Below are 23,609 nucleotides of genomic sequence, written 5' to 3' on the forward strand. Positions count from 1 at the left end.
TACACTTTCTACTCTTTTAAACACCTCTGGGGTGTCCATCTCCCTGGGCAGCCTGTTCCAATATTTAACAGCCCTTTCAGAAAAGAAATTATTCCTAATATCCAACCTAAACTTCCTCTGATGCAGCTTCATATGGTTTCCCCTTGTCCTGTCACTAGTTCTGTCACTTGTACTACTCTCTTTTCCTGTCAGTTGTCCTAGTTAGAGGCTTTCATAAAACTTTGGTTTTAATTTGTGAATAAACTAACAACAGCTCTCTCTTTCCTGCTGTCTTTCATTGCATTATAGGTAATTTTCCCCTTGCCTGATAGAGCCAATGCTAACTCTTTTAGCTGAACCACCACAAAACGCAGGGTGATTGAAATACATTCTGCTACCTTATGTAAGTGGGGAAAAGCAAGTTATAATTGCAATAGAAAATAAACTTAATTTCCAAGCTAATATTAACTGATTGCAATTTTTCACCATTAATTGTTGACTTGTTTCCCATATAAGATTCATTTTGTCTTTTAACACAGTGTTATTTTTGAATGTTAAGAATGCATTGACTGTTGTGAAAGTACAATAGGAAAAGTTCAATACAATTGGATTAAAAATTAATAAATTTACACTCCTCATTTAAAAAAACCCTATGTAAATATAAAACCTGCAACTATTCTTACAGCATTAAATGTCAGTGCTTCCTGCAAACATGGGTTTATCTCCATATAGCCTTGTTCTCTACTTTCTTTTTGCGTTTGCCACTAACCTTTAGCATATGCCAAAAAATGGATCTATTTTTTCTTAATATACCTAGAGAGCTATTAAATATAAATCAAACTATTTGAAAGAAGCTTTTCAAAAGGTACTTATCACTTTCAGTTGCCAAAATTTAAACTTTTATTGTTCAGATGTTTCAGCTCCTCAATATTAATTTTATATAGTTCTACTTTTCTAGTTTATTGCCCAAACCCAGATCAGCTCATAAATGTATGGGATGTGAAGAAGAAAATTCCATAAAATGAGGGATCACCGATGTTGTAGACATTGCCAGAACTTTTATGTATTTGGTTTGAAATAAAAATTACAATGCCAGAAAAAAACCTGCCCAGTTTTCATAGAATTTTTAAATACAAACCACTGCCCTAAACAACTTTCAGACCTTTTATGAAGAACTTTGCAGTTGTGGTAGTCTCTGAGTCCAGACCCCAACCCCACCAACCATTCTATCCCTGATGTTACTCAAAAGGTATGAAGCAATAAAAAGTGTTCACATGGCATCTCTTGCTGTTCTACCTGACACCTCCCACTTCTCAGTCTGTTCACAGAACTGCTATGAAGCTGGGAATGTCCCTTCAGCCATGAATTGCAAATGGGCACAGGGGGAGCTAAGGCCAAGATCCACAAACAGCAATAGAGATCCTGATGTGTCAAAGTACGCCTGGCCCCACTGGTGGCCAGGAGGTCACAGCCTGGAGCAAGGGACCTCAAAGCCAAGGGATGGCCAGCATGACAATGAGGTTCACAATGGCCAGCACTGGAGGCCTCGAGAAAGAGGAATCATCTAAATTCAGCCCTGGGTTTCCCAGCTGAGTAGGATATTCAGCTGGAAAATCACTCCCTGTTCATGGTTATCCACTTTACATCTTCGGATAAAGAATCTTTAACCCCTAGATAAAAACTCTACATAGAATCTCTCCCAGGGACCAACATTTGAATCTCTCAAATAAACCATTAGGTTACAGTCATGCTGTTTTCCCATCTTAATGAATTTTGAGCTTTAAAGCAGTCCTCAGCTGACAAGAGTGAGGGAAGTTATGCTTAAGGACAAACAGCTGGGTGATTAGGACACAGGTGATGCAAGTTTTGAGGTCCTCTGGGCAAGTACTGCTGAACAACTTCCCTGCTTGCAACCTAGCACTGTGGGTCTCACCATCCTCTCCTTACACCATGCTGAAGCAGGCTGCTTGTCCAGCAGCATCCTTCAGGAAACGTGTGTGGGAACCAGGGGACCTGGGTTATGTTCACAGATCTACAGCATGGTGAAGTCAATGTCCAGGTTTCTGTTGTAGTTCCAGTCTCTGCATCATCTGCAAGTATAGCTGAGGGTGGCATGGGTGTGTTCTGCACCAGGCAGAAGTAGTGGCAACTGAGCAGGCTACACAGCAGGTAGAGATGCCTGGATATATTCTGCCCTTAGACAGACCAGCGTGGGCTTCTGTACAAACAGTTCTTGATGGTTTTATTTAGAAGGATTATTTATCTGCTAAGATAACTCACCCTGCTACCAAAACATATTTGCTTGGGACTTTTGCTCAGTGCAAGGGCAGGCTGCCTCCCTGGAAACCCCCTTGCTCCTGAGGTAGCAGCTGTCTTTCCCAAGGCTGCTAGGACCCTGCAGGGTTGCTTTTCTCAGCCTTCCACTCAGTCCCTTTTATCAACTGTTAAAAGTTGATAAGCAGCAGCCTTGACTTTTTGCTGTGGCTCCTGGTGTTGCAAGAATCCATCCCACACAGTGAAGCATACCATACTGACTGCAGAGCTGCTGCCCTGTAGTAGTCATGGGCTCTAAGGCCAGATCAATTCTGCAAACATTTGATTTTTGGAGATGTTTGGTGGGCTAAAATGAGAAACCCAGCTGTGCTAGCAGAGCCTGATGGCATTGACACAAGGACCTCTGTGCTGTTCCTTGTGTAACACCTTTGATCAGAGGCAAAAGCAGGTTTTGGTGCTACACAGACACTGGGAGATATTGTCAGGATGATGCACTTGTATCCTGTGTTGATCTGAATACAAAGGCAACTCAAATGTTCTCAGTCTTCCTTCAGAAGCTCAATACATCAGACTTCTAGCACCATTTTTGGAAATTAACAGCTTTAAAGTACCAAAACGACAAAACCATTCAAACTTCAGGCGAGAGATGACTAAAACCTGCTGAGTTTTTGTAATCCTTCTTTATGCTCCTAATCTGTAAAATAATTTTTTACAATAGGGATTGTGCTCTAGTAGATCGCATAGATTATTCACCTCATCTTAATTTCACCTTCTGAAATGTGTATGCATAGTCTGGGATGGTTCTCTGAACTCTCAGAAATTAAAGAAATCAGTATTTCTGATTTCTGAGGGAAAATCATCCTCTCGTTATCTTTACATTATCTGTATAATCTTAGATTCATTTTTCTATGAAGGGACTCTCAAAATCCAGCTTGGAACAACCACCCAATTTATAGGTGTTTAGTGGTAGATGAGAATGAATCTTGTCTTTGGACACTTCTGAATATGAATGCTCTCTCTTCCCATTCTGCCTCCTCACCCCCTTTCCCTTTCTCCTATACCTTCTGTGGAGACAGGATGAGCTGCTACAAGAAAGGTAATGTGAACTGAGAAATGAACCCAGGCATGACTGGCAAATTAGAGCTTTCCCAGGAAAAACTCCCTTCCTTGCTAAATGAAAAGGGCATAGCACAGAGGAAGGAAATAGTCTCTTCAAAGCATTGGGGAGGACATTTAATTTGGGGAAAACTCCCATGACAGAATACTCAAAAATATCTCTCCTGCTGTATAATAAGGCTGCTCACAAAAATGCAGAGGAGATGCTGACATCCCATTCCTGTTTTCCAGGACAGTGGATTGTCCCTTGCCTCAGCTGCTCTGACAACAGGACCTGTGACTGGAGAGAAATAACGTGGCAGCCGCATGGCTGCCAATACTCTGTGCTAACCAAGCCTGAGCTCCAGCGCTGTGTGGAGGGCAGAAAGGTATGTATCAGGTTTTACATTTTGATTTGTTTCTATTCACCTGTATGTTTAATGTCTTGAAGCCTTAAAAACAGTCTTATAGTTTATGTTTAAGAAAAATCTGTTGCGGTTATAATTGGAAAAAGACTTGCATGACAAATCCACAGGGGTGAAACCCAACCACTGTCCATAATTCAGCCTCAGATATGGTCACAGTTATCTGCTGCCATTTTGCACAGAGCTTAGATCACACCTGTGGTGTTTCAAGACCTACAGTGTAAGTGGTTACCAGTTAGACCTGCAGTGAGTACGTACGGACTGTAAATGGAGGATGGATTTGTGTTGTTGTCACAGTTTGTCTCACACTTGATGTGCAACTTGGGTTTCTTCTGCTGCGTACCTAATGCATGGCATTGCTTGTGCACACTAATCTTACCAAGTCTTCTTGCACATTCTTTTCTTGTAGTGAAGCTTCTAAGGTGGTTGCTTGGAAATGCAAGGTCTCCCTAATAAGCATGCTATGACTGTAAAACTGTTGAGAGAGCTCTGATCTGAGGCTCAGGTACCTTACTGAGGATACAAGTATCCAGAAAGTAAGTAATCAATTGTTATAAAGATTTTTAGAGTGTGTTGTCTAGGTAAGAAAATAGTAACTAAAAGTGGCATTTTGATAAAATCCAAGATAATTTCTATACAGACAAATTAAAAGTATATATATATACACACATACTCTTTCAATCAACATTTCCTCTTTCTTTTCTGGTCATTTCTTGTCCTGCACAAAGCCCTTCATTGCCATTTGGCTTTATTTCTGCCTGTGGTTTTCTCCATTACTATAGAGCTGTGGGTTTCTCCTAACATATTTTTCTAAAAAAACGTAGGCTTTGTATGACAGAGCTGAAGCTTGATCTGCTCCTCATGACAGAACAAGCACTTCTGGTTTGACCACAGCAAAAAATAAAGAAGAATTTGATAGCTTCGCTTTGGTCTTAAATTTCCATAGGCTTTGGACTGCTTCAATAAGCAAACACCCTTTGGTCAGACAATTGAAGGATAGCAGAGGAACAATATGCCACTATGGAATTGGATTGCCAGGGTACAGCAGGAAGGATTTGCTGATATTCCCATCTCCTGAATCCGACCACGCATATTCACCAGTGTCAAAAGCAGGACAACCTTTGTTGAGGGCCTGTTAAAACCAAGGCTATGAAATTAATGTCTGCAAGATGGATTTCTTAATCCAAAGTAGACTGTTCTGACCCTCTGAGGTCATTGATCTATGCTAGTGTCAGATGAGAGCCAGATCCTATGTGATCTGTATTAACACCATATAAGAGAAATCTCTGTAAAATTAATTGCACTTGTTTCCCATTCTGTACCTTTTGCAAAAGTTTCCTGTCATTATTGTATAATAACCTTGACTGCTCTGTAGAAATCTGGTTGATCACTCCTGTTACCATCCCACAGATGTCCATTTAACTGCTTTGTTCTTTTGAAGTCATCATTCTAATGCATGTTGCCTTTTTGGCATACTTCTCTTACATCTTTCCCTCTGATGTTATTGTTGTCACTTTGTAGTGTTTTTAACCTCATGTGGCATTTCATGATAGAATTTTTCTTCTTTCACCAAAGTAGGACCAACATCCCCTGAGTCAGTAGACCTTAAGAACTACGAGACTCTTTCATCATTCCTAAGTCAGATGAGTAAAAATGGCCCTCAGCTTGGGTGATGAGGTCCTGACTCTGTCTGTGATTCAGACAAACTTTAGGTTTATTTTACACAGTCTAAACAAGATAAACAAGGTAATAGAAAAAGCTTTTCATTTGTTTGTTTTCACTGAAAGAGACTTTTACTTGTCAGTTGTATTATATGCTATTATATATGTTTAATTAATCACAATGTTTTATAAGGGAGCTATTGAATAGACAGCAGGATAGAATTTTTGTGAACAAATAAGTTTTTATCATACAAGAGATTCTAGTAACCATCTACCATCTGTAATTCTTTATATTTCCTTTTTTTAGATGTATTAGTGTAAAACCATTAAACACACAGCAGAGATCACTGTCTTCTACCCAAACCAATGACATCATAGTTTCTGTAGTAAAATAAGCAGAAGGTTACAACAATGGAAATGTAAACAGGCTACAAAAAACACATGAGCACAAACCAGAAGGGCAAAAAGCATCAGCCTGAGTGAGGATGCTGAGATGATCTGGGATGCTGTTGGATTTATATTGTAATTTGCTGAAGTTCAGCAAGAATGACAACTCGTGTCCACTCCTCAAAGTGTACTCAACTAACCTGTCTGCCTCTGCCTTCTGGGGTTTGTAGAATGCCACCACACTTACTTAGTGTGTTCAGCTTGTGTAACTTTGGTCTCTGGAGTTCAAAATCCTTTACAGAGGAGTCATGTATTCATGACCTACATTTTGCAGCCTCTGAGGCACAATCACTCCCATCAGAACTGGAAGTAACCATGAGCTTTCCCAACCATGGCCACATTTTCTTACCTGCAGACCACAAACCATCTGAATTCTTGCTCAAAGTTTACTGTGAACTAAGACAATTAAACCTCCATACACCCCACATAATTACTAGTCTTTCCTCAGGAAAAGAGAGAAATATATGTCTATAGCATCATTGGGTCATACAATGTCACACCTTCTATCAAAGCACAGCCCTTATGACTGAATTTCTCATGTGAATACCCTTCATGAAAAGTTTAGAACTGTGCAAGATTTGAATTGAAGGTAAAGCAAGTAGTGGCATTTGTGATTCATTAGACCAAAGTCTCTGATTTTTGCCCTGAAAACAAGTAAGATTTGATTTCATGATTCTGACCTGCTGGCTTTCCTTCTTATGGTTGAAACATCATTATAAGACATTAAAAACAGCATAAGTGTCTGCTATTATGTCTTTTCTTTTAAATAGGTTTTAGTTTTTATGCGGCTGCCAAATTCTAACTCTGATAACTGCAGGCTGTTTTCCTGAACTCCCCTGTTAGGTTTGTATGAGGAGAAAGGGTGGCAGGAAAAGCCTGCTTGTCTTTCTGCTTCTAATGAAAGTGGAGGAAAGCATGCAGCGAGTTAACCTCTGGTGTGCTGTGTCCCTGGTCTAGGTGCACTGCAGCAACTGATGAAATAGGATGTACAGTGAATGTTCTTTTTGCCTGAAATGCAGTACATGTAAGGTCAATAGATTAAGTGTGCTCTTGCAGCTCGGAAGGCCAATGGTATCCTGGGCTCCATCAGAAGAGGGGTGGCCATCAGGGACAGGGAGGTGATTGTCCCTCTCTACTCTGCCCTCGTGAGGCTCCATCTGGAGTCCTGTGTCCAGGTCTGGGGCCCCCAGTACAAGAAAGATGTGGAATATTGGAGAGGGTTCAGAGGAGGGCCACGAAGATGATTAGAGGGCTGGAGCACCTCCCCTGTGAAGAGAGACTGAGGCAACTGAGCTTGTTCAGCCTACAGAAGAGAAGGCTGCGGGGGAACCTCACTGCAGCCTTCCAGTACCTGAAGGGAGCAGAGAAACAGGAAGGGAATCAACTTTTTAGAAGGGTAGACAATGGCAGGAGAAGGGGGAATAGACTAAAGCTAAAGGAGGGAAGGTTTAGATTAGATATCGGGGGAAGTTTTACAGAGAGAGTGGTGAGGTGCTGGAACAGGCTGCCAAGACAGGTGGTGGATGCCCCATCCCTGGAGGTGTTCAAGGTCAGGTTGGATGGGGCCCTGGGCAACCTTGTGTAGATCCAGGCCTGGATGTTGGTGGCCCTGCCTGTGGCAGGGGGGTTGGAACTCTATGATCCTTGGGGTCCCTTCCAACCCAGACCATTCTATGGTTCTACAACTCTATGATAAGTGCAATCATTCTGTTTTTCCTGTGCTTTATAGAACAATAGTATAATGTGGCATTAAGCTACGTCTTTTGCTCATTAATTTCTTTTACGCATTTGTCAATGTGTCTGAAATATGTTTACAGTCACCCAAACAGAGTACTCCTTTCCTATCTACATCATAAATAAGCCTTCAGAAATGCTTTCTAATTTGTTTTCTAACTTGAGGCTGCTTTTATGTCTTATATTAAAATTGATTTGTTTTTCAGAGCTCATCTCTAAAATTATCATTTACTTTATAACCAAAATTCATTTTCCCTGGCTATGACTTCCAATTGATTTCACATCATCATTAACTGCTATTTTAATCTGTGTGCATATAAAATTGTGTTTGAGCTAAGTTGTTTCTGTTTCATAAAAACCCAAGACCAGCTGTAGTGAAATAATAACACTCAGATAGGTGGAGACATGAGAAAGGATATATGCATCTACAAAAACAGTTTATGAGGCCTTACTTTTCTTTATGATGTGTTAGCAAGACTAGTCAGTCATATGTTTTTATTTCAGACACAGAAAACAGGACAATTTTGAAGTGTCGGGGCTAATGTGATTCTGGCTGAGTAGATTTTCATTCAGATCACTTTTAATATCTGCAGTCCTTTTTCTCCTCTATTTTAAACTCTAAGGGCAACAAGATGTAGGCTGTGTTCTTAAGGAATTCCTCACGCATGCCCTAATTGGATCAAAGGAATAGGCAATCATAATAATAAAAATATTGTATCTGTTTTATATTCGCTTAACAAAATCCTCTGTAACTGTGGTTAATGAGTTTTTGCTGTAAGATTTATACAGTTTTATTAAGGCATAATGCTTTGATTTCTGTGCAAGAACTTTAAAAAAAAAACAGGTGAAGGAAAAAGGGTTCTAACAGGTAATTATTTATCCAATTAGCAGCATATAGAAAGCTGACCTCAATAACAAGGGGGGAGAGGAGGGTGGTATATATTTTGTTTATCATTGGGAAATACTAGTCAGAGTTTAGTCTTATAATAAAGTACCATTGAGTCGTGTGTAATTAAGAACAGGAAATATGAAAAGGCAATATTTGCTGAAGTACTTAAAATTCAGCTGTTAAAACAGGAATTTTGACTTATAATTTCTTAATAATATTGTAGAGTTAAGTAGTGTTTTGGACCTACAGGTGTTTAAATTTCCTAAGTGTGGTTAATTTATAATGATAGATCTGGTTAAGCAGTGAATTCCACTATGCTTACACAATCTTTTAAAGCCTGTAAGCTATAATGGAATTTTTTTTCGCACAAAGCAGTTGTAACAGAAGACACTGAAAACATCTGTCTGCCTGAAAGTGTTGTTCTCTGTCTGGTAAAATTATAGCCTTATGTATTTTTGATCCTTTAGTCATCTTGCAGACAAATCCCCCATTGACCCGAGCAGCACATGACTGCGCCTGGTACCAGACTGTAAAGAAAATGCGATACGGCATATTCCACACACCTGGGACATCATTTTGCTCATTATTGTCATAGAGCTAAATACAGAGTCATCCCCAGAGCCACTGGTTCAAATCATATTAAATACTATGTGGCACGCACAACCATAGCAAGTCCATGCAACTGGACTTAGAAACGTGGCCATAGCTACCACACATGCAATTACATATTGAATAATTATTCCAATTCATTGAAGTTTTTGGCTTAGTTGCAGGATGTAAGTGTTTGGTCTGAGGTTTTTCCCTGGGGCTATACACCACGTACTTTAGCATTTGGGTCTTCCAAGCATTTTCTGTAAATGAAACTGAATTGCAAAAGTGGATGCTTTGAAGGATGCTTTGAAAAATGCTTCCTAATTGTTACATACCACAACAAAAATGTGCTTAACCAGCTCTATCAAGGGCAGTTTGAAGAGTTACTTTGCAGGTTGTATTCCCTACAAGTGTCCTCTTCTTGTAACTGGAATTTTCTAGGAAGAAGTGAAAGAAGAGTTTGTCTATTTTTTCTGGGATTTGCCCATGTCTCACAGCATGGTTGGACCAAGAATTAGAAGCAGATCGTTGGGTGCGGACAGGTCTTAATGAATGCTCTCTGTGTGCAGATGTTCTGGTGGTGTGCTATGCATCCACCAGCCTGCAATGCATTAGATTACAAGGAATGCAAGCCCATCTATTTGAGGTCTTCTCTGGACTTGTAGGAGAGTGCATGCTTCAAAATCCCAGCACATGCAGCCTCTGGAGTGCAACTGCTGATAGCCTCCTGTGATGACTGCAGACTTCAGAACTCCCCATCAGAGCTAGAGGGCAGGGAGCATAGGATTCACATGCTGCAGTCCTAGTTTTAATGGCATGCCTTTCAATAATGCTGTGATTTCACTGTGAAATAAATAGCTGGAATAAAACAAATTTACATGATTCCAGTGGTACAGTCCTGGTATGGCTCCTAAGTACTTGAAGAGTCAAAGTACTTCTTGACTGAAAGGTAATATGGTTACCATAATTGACTGAAAGCTTTGAGGATAGCCTATACTTCTGATCTGGCTTTCTGTCCAACCACAAGTCCACTTCGGGTCTTTTCTCCCTTCTCCACTTACATCAAATCTTAACTGTTCTCTTAGCAGAATTGTTTCTGAAGATCCAGGTTAAGTTCCCTATTGAAACTATTTGAATTCCTCACCAATGTGATGTTGCCATCTGTCTCAGTCCTGACTTATCCTGCTTAAACACACCTTCCACTAGGAATAAGCATACATTCCCAGATGGACACCCAGGTGCTCAATAGCTATAGGTCAGACCTAATCTATTTCCTGACCTCCTGCTTTACGTCTTTGCAACAAGCTCATTTATGAGTGAAAAACTGAGATGATCTGAGACTCAGAACTTACTCCTTCAGAGGTGTACTGTGTGCAGGCTCACCAGTCTTGCAATAATATTTGAAGACTTGTGTCTGGGCCCTCACAGTTATGTGTTCCACCCAGTTGCACTGACTGCTCTGAAGGAATCTACTCCTGTCACCCCCTTAATGTTCTAAAAACATCAGGACAACAATAATAGTACTGTTCTAAGGCCCACCTGATATTTTCATATGCTACCCAGTGTCATGGTCTTTACGTGCTAGAACTGCCATTCTAGGACATGTTCATACCTAATTTGTCTCTCCTGGTACTTGTTTTCTAAATGACTGTACATAGTGTCCTCCCATCCACAGGCATGGCCAGTTAGATACCCCAGGGCAGACTTGAAAGCTCACTCATGGATCCACTTTCTTATGTGTGTGTGTAGGTGTAGAAAGCTAAAGTATTTAATAGTGTAAATTGGCAGGCACGGTGTGTGCGGGGTGAATTGCTCTAATTTTTATGGAACAAAAAATGGGAAAGAGGCTGATGAGTTGATCTCAGTCTTTGATGCTCTGCAATGTTTCAGACTTTGGAAATATTTAAAAGGACATTTTACACTTGAATTGCTAGAGAATACACGGTGTTTGCAATACTCAGCATCTGTGTGTCATGTTCCTTGCCACTGGCTGTGGTTCTTCTCTCCTTTTATTCCATGAAGGGTGGTGTTCTGGCATTTCAATTGAGTGGCAAATGAGATTAGACCTAATAAAGTTAGAAAGAGAAAATATCTATGAGAATCTCAGTCACTCTAGAATAAAGAGTGAGATAAAAATGCCACGTCTACCATATCAGTGTAATTTATACCTGACTACTCTTCTTTGCAATTAGAAATCCCCATAGGCAGCGATAACAAAATGGGATCCTATGTTATTAGACACAGAAGAAAAACAATCTAGCATGTTCTACAAGCTGCTCTATGTGTGTCACCTGGTAAAGCCTGTTTGTTATTCTGCTAATGATGTTCTGTATTTTTATAGAAATGTTCTCACCCACATTGCAAGTTAATGATATCCTTGCCTGCTAATATCTGGGAACTGCTTTTGAACAGATACACATCTAGATACCACAGTGGTAGACTTACGAAATGGAGATTAGAGACATGGATTTAGACACACTGGAGAGCTTAAGAGATTTTGCAAGTTAAAAGAATTGTTTAAAACCTCAAGTTAACCTACTTTAGAATTAGGACATACTGTAAGCATGGACTGTCTACCTCATTGTAAATAATCATGTGTCTGTCACGGAGAAGAGACTATCTAACTATCCCTTCCAAGGATCTAAGGATCCTTGACATCTGGGTCATGTCATACTTGGTTTAAAGGGTTTCTTCTGATGCAATAATGTGAAAAGAGTTGGAAATCCCCTTGCATGTGAGAGAAGTGCTTGTGCAAGCCAAGTAGGAACAGCAGCTGATGAAGGATTTACCCTATGAAGCAGCTTTGAGAGGTCCAGGACATGAGACTAAAGAGCCTCTGTATGCTCGGTGCTTGTTTGAATTCATTTGCTACCATACAAAATCTATCAAGTGCTTCCAGCCCATAATGAGCAAGGCATGGGAAGTTCAAGCCATTGTCATGCCCATTCTTAGTCCTGCGGCCAGATCAGGGTATGCCCATCTGAAGCTGCTTCTGTTCTGTGGAAACCATCATTGGTACACTGCTGTGGCTTATTCTTCCTCATAATAGGTTCATAGTGGGAACTGAAGTCAGTTCCTGAACCTATGACATTCCTGAAGGTAATCGATAAACTAGATAAATAGAGATGCATTAGATAAGTGAAGCCCAAGATGCTTTCACACCATAAAATCTCTTAAGAGAAGCTTTGGAAATGTATTCTTAAACACATAATCTTGTCTGAATTTTATTTGCATAACCAAATATTCAAGGTGGAAGTGGTAAAGCATCAAACCCCAAATCAAATAATAAAAAAAAACCAAACAGCAAAACCCCAACTTACAGAGTGCCAGCTACCCTGAGTGTCAGAGGAGATAGTTGTGTACTGCTGTGCAGAGAACAGGGCTCTGACTGTATTTAGGCTCTATGGGATTTCTGACTCTCAGTTTTACATTTATTCTCCCCTCTGTGGGTTTTTGGCTGAGGTGACTGGGAATGACTGTGGGAATAACACACAGTTTTATTGGCAAACCACAGTGAACCTGGGTTCTCTTCCCATTTGGACTCTTGTCATTGCTTACACATTCTCTTCAGCTGGAAGAAATGCTAGTCCTATCCAATAAAAATAGGGCAATTACATTTTAAAAAATTCACATTTTAAGTTCTGTGGTCTCAGCATAATGGAGATGCTTGATTTGTCAAGGAAGTCTACAGACTAAGTAGGAGCAAGCCCAAATTTAACTTCTTCATTCATTTACAAGATCAGAGTAGGAGAGCCAAGACTGCTGATAATTGAAGTACTTCTGTCATCCTCACAACACTTCTAACTCCCTTCAGGCCACAATGCTTCTCGGTGTTCACCTCACACATGCCAAGATTCTATCCAGATGATTTGCCACCAAAATAACACCCTTTTTTTTTTTCCTCCTCCGAAACGACAGAAAGGCCATATCCCTGCAAATAAGCAGCAGCTGCATTCATTGAGATGTGTGTCAGTGTGTGTGTGTGTGCTTGTGTTACTTTGATGTAAACTCTAATAAATCACGTTTATGGAAGACAGGCATTAGCCAAGACGTGCTGTGTAGGAACAAACCACATGAAAAACTGAAGGAACGAATGCAGGAAGCTGCAAGCAATCACAAGAGGCTCGGTACTAGCAATTGGCAGTAAATATAAACTTAAGCAAAAGAAGTGATTGACATGGTTGAAAGACACAGGACTAACCGTGCAGCTGTAGCCACCTATAACCTGTGCTTCTTGTCTTCAAAAGCCATCACACAGTCTTTTGTTAATCAGATCACACAAATTTTGCTAAATGAGAACTTTAGTGATAAGATGTCAGGGCTGGAGAACTGTCAGCTTACAGAAGTATTCCTTGAACATTAAGGAGAAGGATTTAGAAACCTCTAGACTAGCTGTATATTTTCTTAGCTTTTGGGTCTTGGAGAGTACAACTGCTAAGTAAGTGGTATCTTTTTTCCCATCCAAAGATTCTTTTTATAGGTGACTCAACTAACAGAGGGATGATGTACTATCTAATAGAAAGAGTGAATAAGACTCTTCAAGAATGGCAAAAGACTCATGACATCAAATGTTACCATAATATCAACGAGGGGAAAACATTTATCAGTTACTCATACTACCCCCAGTTTTGGATGAATGCAAACCAGAGGCCGACTTTTGAGAAAGCACTAGAACAACTGCTGCAGAGGTACTGTACAAACTCTATTGCTGGCTTGTTTGTATTCTGACTCCATTTGCAAACATGTCTAACTCATTTTACAATTAAAGTCAGTAAACAATTAAACACACGTGTGTGGACTATATTGTGTGATTGAAGAACAGTAGAAATTATATCAGTCCTCTGATGAGGACGCATGGCAGTTCACTGGAGTGCAATGCAATGGAGTGAAAATGTTCTCTGTCTGTTTTAAGGCTACATGTTGTTTTTCCTTTCTGGGTTTCAGATCACGTCCCCTGGAGAACACAGACCAGACCGTATTAATTGTAGGTGGTGTTCAGTGGCTTAATTCCAATCACCTGCAAATTATCCAAAAGGTGTTGAACAGGTAATGTTATGAGCTTGGTGTTGTTCCAAGTCTTGAGATGATAAATTATGAGAAACAAGAAAATAATTGTAAAAATCAGCATTTTATTTGTTTTTTTAATTTTAACTGACTTTGAAAAAACAGAAGCAAAGTATCTTTTGATGTGTCTTTTATGTAAAATATGTATCTTTTTTTTGTAAATCTTTTTTTGCCAAACAGGGAAAATCTATCAAATATCCTGGTAATTATCAAGTCCATAGGGATGGGGTTTCACCTCCCAGTGGATGGGATACATTCTCTATCACAGGTAAGCTACAGTATATTTAGACTGCATTTTCATGGAAGGCTTGTCATTTCAGCAACGAGTTTCTTGTCTGGTCAAAATATGGTTACAAGCTCTGCTGAGCAAGCTTTATTTCTCTGGATCAGAGAAATAACAGTGTTTGCATTTGCTCATACGGCTTGCTGGTGTGGATTCAAGCCGATTCGCCTTACCTCATGGATTCGGCCGCAATCAGAGTGCCGTTCAAGATGCTGCGCTCATGCAGCCATCCCAGGAACCAGGAGAAGCTCTGACATTAAGCCTGATGCCAAAGTTGGAAAATCACGCTTGGGGGATAGGTAGATTTCTGCTCATACCACGTTAAGCACGAGCTCTCCCCAGGCTTCCTCCATGGTTACTCCTGAATTGAGTTCACTGGTCTGGCTGCATTGCACAGCTCGCCATAAATCTATCTTAACCAACCTGTGAAGCCAGAACATTACAGATCATCTGGAATGTACTGGTGAATTTAGCCTGTTACTTGTATATTAATTGGTTGTTACCATCAGTTTGAATCATGCCTGGGACTCTCAGAGCAAGACGTGGGCTCGTTTCAAGGTGTTACTCAGTTTGGCATTTTTATTTACACTTTGATGGTGGTTCTCCATGGCACACATATAAAATGGATGGATGAGACAGGGCTGGGAAGCGCCACAGGGCAGAACCGAGCAAATGATGCCTGACCAGCGCTGCATGTAACACTCCAGCTATTCACAGGTGTTGAAAAGAGAAAATTATTAGCTTTTGTAGTTTATGTACAGTACTCCTATCATGCTGGGGACTGACACCCATGTCTTTTTGCAACCATAACTCACTGGTGTAATTTTTTAGTGTGTGACTTAATGTTACTCTCACCCTTCTTTCTGCTACAGAGACTGCCCTGTCAGATTTTCCCATTCTTTCTTTCTTATTTGGACATGTGCCTTGTCTCCACTGAATGTCTTCTTATTGATTCTGATAATTTCCTTGGTTTATCCAGCTAACTAAATTAGACTACAGTAGGGAATTGGTTGGATTCAAGGTGAAGAAACACTGTCATAGCTCTTGCCATAGCTTTCAGGGGAATTCAGTCTTAGGAAGAAGAACTCTGATTGAAGGCAGGTGAGGCAAGGACAGAAAGACTATTAAAGGCATCCCAGGACTGCCATTTTCTGTTTTTCATCCAGTAGTTTATAAATCCTGAGAAATTAACTGCAGTGCATAACCAACATCCTATTCCCTTTCCATTTTGGAATCATCTGCCAAATGACCCATGTGGTTTGGGTGTTCTGGACCAGCTTACCCCAGCTTTTCTCAAAGCCCTTCTGTCTTCAGTGTCGAATCCACCACCTTGACAAATTTATGGGTAACCTTTTTTCTATTCCTGGCCTTCCTGCAGTATCTCAGGAAATAATGATCTGTTCTTTGGTGTAACCATTTTTAAGATACCCGTGGCCCTGTACTCTTTTTTAAGCAACAGTCTCAATGACTTTGATTTGAAGCTGAGTTTTCTTTTTCAGGCACAAATTCACTGTTTGTGACAGACAACTCTGTAATAGGAGCTTTTTCTGAGTTACACCTCATATTAGCTAAGTATATATTAAAAACAATTACCCAGCAATTATATTTTAAACAACCTTGAATTCTTTCTATGAAGGAAGCTGCACAACTATTGAAAAGAAATTATAGCTACTGCTAACTTGATTTTTAGTTTAGATCTTACTGAAGTCAACCTGATTTTTTGTGTAATTAATGGACATTTTTTCTGATTTTCTTGTATCTACTTTTTGGTACAAAACCCATTCCAAGAAATTTCTGAAAAAACCTACAACGGTCTTGGAGTAATCGCTACTTCCATGAGTCAATTTAGAGTCATTCATGTCTGGAGAAGAACATAATTGCTTTATTCAAGATGCAGTTTTGCTGTTCATTTCAATGGCACACTAAAATAGCCTTTTAACAGTCCTTCTGACAAGACATTGCAATATTTTATCTGGAATGCAGGCAGAAGTGCAAAACTTGTGGAATGAAAACTTGGTCATTCTGGATACAGCAAAAAATTTCGGCTATGAAGTTGTTGACACCTTTGTCATCACCATGGGACGTTACAAAGAATTCCTACAAGGGAAGTGTGGCTGCCATTTCCATGAGGTAATAGTTTACTCTCTTATCATTCCCAGGTATTTAAAAGACATTTGAACTACAAGGTGCTTAGAAAGAAAAAGATGTGCAGCAAGGTTTGGATCCATGACTCAGAGCTAGGCCTGAACAAAAACCGTGGGGATAGCAGTTTGTACACCACTGCTCATCCCTCCCCGCTCAGAGTGCAAGGCCGTCTGGGGATGGGCTCAACTGCTGTAGTGGTGATTCCTTGAATTGAAAACAAGCAGGCTCTTCTGCAAAGGTGACCCACATAAAAGGATGCTGCACAGTTTCCAGGCTCTTACATTATTTGCTAAGCGTTGTATATCCCTACTGCTTCTGCAGGGACTCGGTTTACCTTTTTGCCATACCTCAGTCTCACAGGTTTTTGTCTGAAGCCATCCTCACTGGGCAGCTCAGCAGACTCTCATTGAGGTTTATTTAAAACGGAGCTTAAAATTGAAATCTTACTGCTCTATGTCTGGCTTCATATGCCTGAGAGTTACCTGGGATAGTTATATGGGATGCTTACAGTGACTGACTGTGTAAACACAAGTGTAAGTTGCTCATTCTCACTCATACCCATAGTTCTGATTTATTTTTGTCTGGTATCTATAGAAATTTTGTCTTCTGGTTTGTAACTACAGGACTGGTGAAACAGGAACAAGGTAAAATATACGACTAGGGCAATTGAGAACATTTCCTTCCTTTCATTCAGAGTTCTGGCAAGGAATCTTCACAGTATGTTACAAATGACAGGAGTCCATGGATTAAATCAAAAACGAATAAGCAAACACATTATTATATCTAGGCACAAAATCGTCCTGGGGCTGCCAAACCAGTGAAAGTTAAGAGTTTGAAAAACAAGATATTTAAAGTCTCTCTGGTTTCTTTTAAGATGTATTTTGAGTATGTGGTATGTCTTTTTATAGGGAGTGCTCTTCCCCGTCAGCAAAGGAGAGATCTGTTTTAGTTTTGCATTTCTTGTACCTTATGTATAGCAAATGAAGAAGTGCTCCCCTCATTTGGTGTGAACGACCCTGAATGAAAAATGCAAGTGTAATTTTTGAGTATTCAAGTAAGCAGGTACCCTCTGCCATAAAGCTGATGACAGTAATTTTGCATATGACAGTTAAAGAACTGTCACCAAGGCCACTGGACTATTGTTGCGGCTTCCAACCAAGTCCTTTCTCATACCCGTGACATCAGCTTGTTAGTATAAAAGACCAGCTCCCAGGTTCCTGTTATGACTGGTCAGTCTGCTGAGAATCCAAACATGTCATTCATTGCCCTAAAGAAGACCCATGAAAATCAAATTACTCCATTTGGAAACCAGAAAAATCTTTGAGCAATAAAGGAGGCCCATATCTTCCCAGGTGGTTAGTTCCTGATTCCCAGTAAAAAGTATTTCTTAAGTGAAAACTGAAATCACTCCTTCAGGCAGCATCAATGACACCATGCCTCATTTTGTTGTTGGGTATATGGACAAAGAAACCTTCTGGTACCTCTGTAGATAAAGTCATGTTTAACATGGTAAGAAATTGCCTGCGATGCTACAAGGATCTCCGCTCCTATGAAATTAATCAGGGTTGTCTGTTTAACAAGAATAGGAAACTACCACAATTTATTCCATTGATATCTGTTTAGGGCCATAAAACTTGAACTGTCATAACTTTCAGGAAGATCATTTTTCCTCTGAGTGATCAACAGGTGACAGGTGACACATCCTTTCCTGGAATGCAATATAGAATGAGAAGAAATTGTTACTGAAAAGTTAAAACCGGAGGGGGGGAAAGGAAGTAATGACAGATATCTATTTGAAACCATGGGTTAAAGAATTTATGGTGCTTCACAGTCTGCTGTGGGCTTTGAGCCAGTAAGAAGCTACTAGTTGGAAAAATCTGATGAGCTTTGTTGCTGACTAATAGCACAAGAAATTTGATGCGTCACTTAGGAGACAGAACTCCACAAGTAAATTCTTAGGGAGAAAATCCTAGAACTTCATTTTATTAGAGTTATCAAAAGTGCATAAATATTTAAAAATCCTATCAACCACACAAGTGAAATGCTAGCATTTTCCCAGCATGAATTTAGGGAATTTTTTTTCTGTCAAAGCAAATTATTTCAAATAAGAGAGACCAGCAAATGTTTTCTGAGTCTCTCAAGAGAAAGATAAAACCACTTTGCTTATTTTGCCAAGTGATGCCTGTCTTTCCGTAAGCCTCGCCCTTGCCCAAGCCTCTCATGGGACCTGGATGTGTGCAGGGTTCACACAGAAGGACCATAGATCTTCACAGGTACAAAGGTGGGCTGTGACACCAGGAATGGAGTGGAAGCACTAATTTTTGCTGTGAAGAAATGTCAGGACAGCTGTGATATATTCTCCGTAAAGATCCAAAAAAAGCAAAGATCGAAAAATAAGGTTTCCTTCATCAGACACCCACAGTATACACTGAAAAACGAAATACACCGTGGCTAATTACACCTAGGAGTCATTTAAAACAAATAAGCTGAAATTCAGTGGTGGTGATAGTAACATTCAAGCATAGGCTCCAGTGTCCTTTCAGTGTCTGCTGGCCGAGGACCAGCACAGCAAGCCTAACTGTGTTCTCGTAACCAGTGAATTATATTCAATTCCCTCAGCCACAGTGGCCACCTTTACATAAAGCAGGATTAAAAAAAATTAATGAGGATAACATCTATAAGACTTTGATTTTATCCTTCAATATCAGACAGAGTTATATCATCAGAGAGAGGCTATCTGACAACAAAATGCATTCCCAAAAGAGAGTAGGGAGACAACAAGCTCCCAATGGTTTGGGCTCTGCTCCAGTATGAGGCTCACTGGGACTAAGCACAGGTTTGGGACCTGTCTGACCTCATGTGCCGTGTGTCAGCCTCACAGCTTGTTTCCACCTCAGGCAGCTCACATGTTTTTAGCCCATTGCCATGGCCTCTGACCCCCTTTGGGACCAAACACAGCAGGCGTGGTTAGTTAACCGATCCCTTAATCTGCTCTGCTCAGTCCACGAGAGAGACAGACACAGCTCAGTCCAAATGGAGCTGGAAAGGAGGGAGTAAGTCACGAAGCAGATATTTATGCAATGGATAAATAGTCCCGTGGAGTACATGCCTCTCTCCATTTCACCCAAACAGCTATATTGACCCTTTTTTGTGTAGAACCCAGATGTCGGTGTCTTTGTGGGTCATTGCCAATGCTCACCATTTCCATAGAGATTTTGAGTGAAACAGAGAGCTTCGAAGGGCAAAACTTCAGCTGTTTTGTATGGAATGGGGTGGAAAACAGCAGGGCGTTATCAGCCATCAGCATTTTTCAGGCAGTCCTCCATCATTTTGTATGAGCTCATGTGCAGGTTTGGCCTTGCTGCTCTGTTGAAGGAATCTCAGCGGAGAGTATGTGTTTCTGGGGAGGATTGGAGGAGAATTTGGCTCACAGCGCTGTTGTTAATGAGGCTTGAGAGGTCACTGTTGCCTAAAAGAGGAATAGATGTAACCAGGAGAATTCATCAGCCACCAAAAACCAGACTTGTTCCTTAAGGAAAGCAAAAAGAAAGACCTTGAATGCTTTTGGTACTTCATTAGTTGTAACAGCTTTGTCATCAGTTTAGTTCTGCATCCTGGCAAGAGGAGTTTCATCAGGTGCTGAAGCAGTTTGCGCTAAGAAAATGGCATTTCACCTCCGAGGATGGAGCCAAGAGCATGGAGTAAAACCCTAGCACTTTTCATGTTTTATGAAACCAGATGAAATGAATTAAATCTAGTGCTTTGTACTTTCACTTTCTTTCTCCTAAAAAATGACCTCCTAACCTCTCAGAAGATGGCACCCCTCTGTAAATACCACCTGAGCTATGCAGGAATAGAGGGCTGGCCATTCTGTGCTGTTCAGACAATGCGAACTGAAATGTGTCCAGCAGTTCTCACCCAGTTCTCACTAGCTGGCCAAGCAGAAAGCTATTTCCCCTGATTGCCCTGATAAATTATTTGAGTTGCCACCAAACCTGTCCAGAGGGCCCCGGGTTCACCCAGAGAGCACAGAAATCTGCAGCTCCATAGACCCTACAATCTTCTCTCAGATTGCCAAGGGACCTAGACTCACAAAGAGATTATATTGATCTGGGGCAACAAAAAAAATCTTTCAAAACTCTGGCACTTTCTGCCCAAACATACATCTAGTTCTATGTGCACATGCAAACCTGATTTTTTTAATTACCTCATTCTTCACAAACACTTATGGAGAAGTAGATTGGTCTGCAATTAGAAAGATCTTTATGGAACCTTTTTTTTTTTTTTTTTTTCTTAAATTCAGATTTATTTCCTAATTTAATGGCAATGAAATCATGGTCACAACATAGAAACTAGCAACCTTGGGATTTTGGTATCTTAATCAGCGGCTGGCGGCTGGATGAACATCAGATTGCATTCCTTGGAGATTAGGCCTAACAGGAATGTGGTTTGGGTGATTGGTTCAAGGTGGCATCGTTTTGAAATAGTTGTAAGATCTAAGGCACTAATTTAGAAAAATGAACCTACAGTAATCACATGAAAACAAATAACAACCCTTGGTTTAGCTGTATCAAATTGATCAGAGGATATATTAATTTTCTACATGGATAATTCCTGGTCTTTTTTTAGTTCAGCCAGCTCCCTCACAGCCTTTCTGGCCAGTCTTTCAAGCCTTTTCACATTTTATTCCTTCACTCACACTTAATTTTTCATGAGTCGTTTCATTTATTATGACCTTCACTGCATATGAACATTGTTTCTGGTTGTTCAGAGACAGTGAATACACCTTTTTTTTTTAAAAATAATATGCTTCTGTATAAATATAAACATTAATAAATGAAGTCTGCTTTTTCAAGTGCCCACTGTGATTGATATAGCAGGAAGGAAAATTGATGGGCACCAGAGCTATCAAGACAGCATATATCTACTCTTTTTAAAATAAATTAATCTGTTGGCTGCTTTTCTGCTTTCTGTGGATTTGCCAGTGCCTGGGTGGGTGTCCTCTGTCCTGCCTTGTGCAAGGTTCTCAACTTTTGTCTCTCATAAGGTTGCTTAATTCTTCATCAGTGGCTGTGTGTTTGTTGAGACAAGACCTTCAGCGTCTCACAGGAGACTGATCCCCTCAGTCATTAGGCTTCTGACAACCATACCTTTCACTTTCTCTCTCGTCAGTCCCATGGTCATTTGCCTATCCCATACGAATTGAACATGATCATCCCAGAGCTTTATACATACTTGGAGGGGGGAGGCCGGGTGGAAAGGGGGAACATTCTTCTGCACTAAGTTACTGAACCACATTGTGTTTGTGTCAGTGTGATGGCCCAGAGAGAGGGATGTTAATTGCACTGTAACTCCCTTCTTGGAGAAACATGACACATGAGCATTTTCATCACAACGTGGAGCTGAGCCAGGTTTGCATCAAGACTGGAGAGTGAGACACTCTCGTAGGGCTCACAGCTGTGACACAGCATATGTTCCTCAAGTGCTTGGGATCAGAGCAGAATTTAAACCTTCCTGCAAACCAGGACTGTCCTGAATTTGCTTTTTTCCACGGCAAATATACAGACAAGCTGTTAAATGCAAATTTTGTAGATCTGATAAATTGTGCCTAACGAAGAGGACAGAGTATAATATACAAAAGCATTACAGAATCAACCAGTGGAGCATAATGGGCCAAGGTGTTTATCTTTGAAGGCCTGAGTGAGTTAGATTTTGTACTTTAGTGTGTAACATAACAAGTTGGCCCACTAAAATATTGTTTGTAAGCAGCTGGCAGCTCAAGGTAGGAGTATCAGCGCCTGCTTTGTGGAGAACTGTCTCAGCATTTCTGTGCACACAGCTATGTATCCTTCTGTGTCACTTCTTTTGCAGGTGGTGAAATCCAATCCCTCTGAAGAAAGTCCACACATAACAATGACATTATCAAGGCACTATACACTGGGGAAATATTTTGGCAGTCACAGCAGACCATCACAACTGCAGGACTATGCAACAAATTCTCAGTCCCCGTATCATGTCCGAGGCCCAATAAATCAAGTTTATTCTGAAATCCTTCTCAGCAGGCTCTGTGCAAGTAAGAGGAAGCTTGTCAGCACGTAGCCGCTCTTGGATGAAGCGCTGGGACTAGAGGTGCGCTGCTACCTGGGCGGCAATTGAAGGACCACGGTGAATTTATAACCTGCTTCCTTGATCGGCTCCACACACCCCAACAGAGTTTGGGACTTGTGGCATTTTTCCTAAAACTTTATGAACTCCAGATATGCCTTGGCAGCTCTGTCGTGTCCAAATGGAAGACGGAGGGATGCAAAGGAGAGACGAGGGGAAGTTCCTTGAACCATTGCCAAAGGCCAGAACAGCTGTAGCTCAAGCAACTGTGTATTAATGATAGTAAAGAGAGAGAGATATATACACTTGAACAACTTGGAAAGGACTGCTTTAGCTCTTCAGCACTATCTAGTTTTCTATTTATAGAGACACCGCAATATTTGAATGTATTTAGAAACTGGCTACATTCCATTTTAAAGAGTTTTATTTTATATGGACATGTTCCCTTCAATATCAAGCCTTTTCTATTTAGACACTTGGTTTATACAATCCAAAAATGTCTATTCACATTTTAGTGATGACGCCAAGTTTTGAGCTCTAGTGTTTTTAGTGAAAACACAGCCCTTCTTTGATGGAACAGATGTCTCTTCTATTTTCTGCATGTTCTAAAGCTAATACGGAGATAGATTACTTAGACTTGAGACTGATTATAACTGCCTCAATGTAACATGTAAATATAGAGAATATGTTAACATAACCTTATTTATGGTCCCAATTTAGGAGAGTGGCCATATGTGGGAAGACTTCTTAGATATGTGCTTCAGCGTCTGCCTTGGCCTGTAAGCCCAGCAAGTATTCTTCCCACATGGAAGTGCCATTTATTTTATATTTTTTTAATAAAAGACTTGCCAATGTGTGAAGCTGGTACCACAAGCAGTAGAAAAATCCCATCTGGAAGCACATATAAGAACTTTGGG

The 23,609-nt window shown here is 40.4% G+C and overlaps 1 protein-coding gene across 1 annotated transcript in view; it reads left to right on the top strand.

Moving 5' to 3' along the window:
- CPED1 (cadherin like and PC-esterase domain containing 1) overlaps nucleotides 1–22,686 on the top strand; it is a gene marked incomplete at both ends in the record, with an annotated part of 147,890 nt that extends 125,204 nt beyond the window's left edge. Inside the window, 6 exons of the mRNA XM_084280067.1 lie at nucleotides 3,601–3,737; nucleotides 13,563–13,783; nucleotides 14,040–14,141; nucleotides 14,340–14,427; nucleotides 16,426–16,572; nucleotides 22,459–22,686. Of these exons, the coding sequence (XP_084136193.1) occupies nucleotides 3,601–3,737; nucleotides 13,563–13,783; nucleotides 14,040–14,141; nucleotides 14,340–14,427; nucleotides 16,426–16,572; nucleotides 22,459–22,686 (923 nt within the window). The remainder of the gene's footprint in view (nucleotides 1–3,600; nucleotides 3,738–13,562; nucleotides 13,784–14,039; nucleotides 14,142–14,339; nucleotides 14,428–16,425; nucleotides 16,573–22,458) is intronic.
- Nucleotides 22,687–23,609: the final 923 nt, after the last annotated feature.

The sequence above is a fragment of the Gallinula chloropus genome, assembly GCF_964237585.1.
Source record: "Gallinula chloropus genome assembly, chromosome: 1".
Classification (NCBI taxonomy): Eukaryota; Metazoa; Chordata; class Aves; order Gruiformes; family Rallidae; genus Gallinula; species Gallinula chloropus.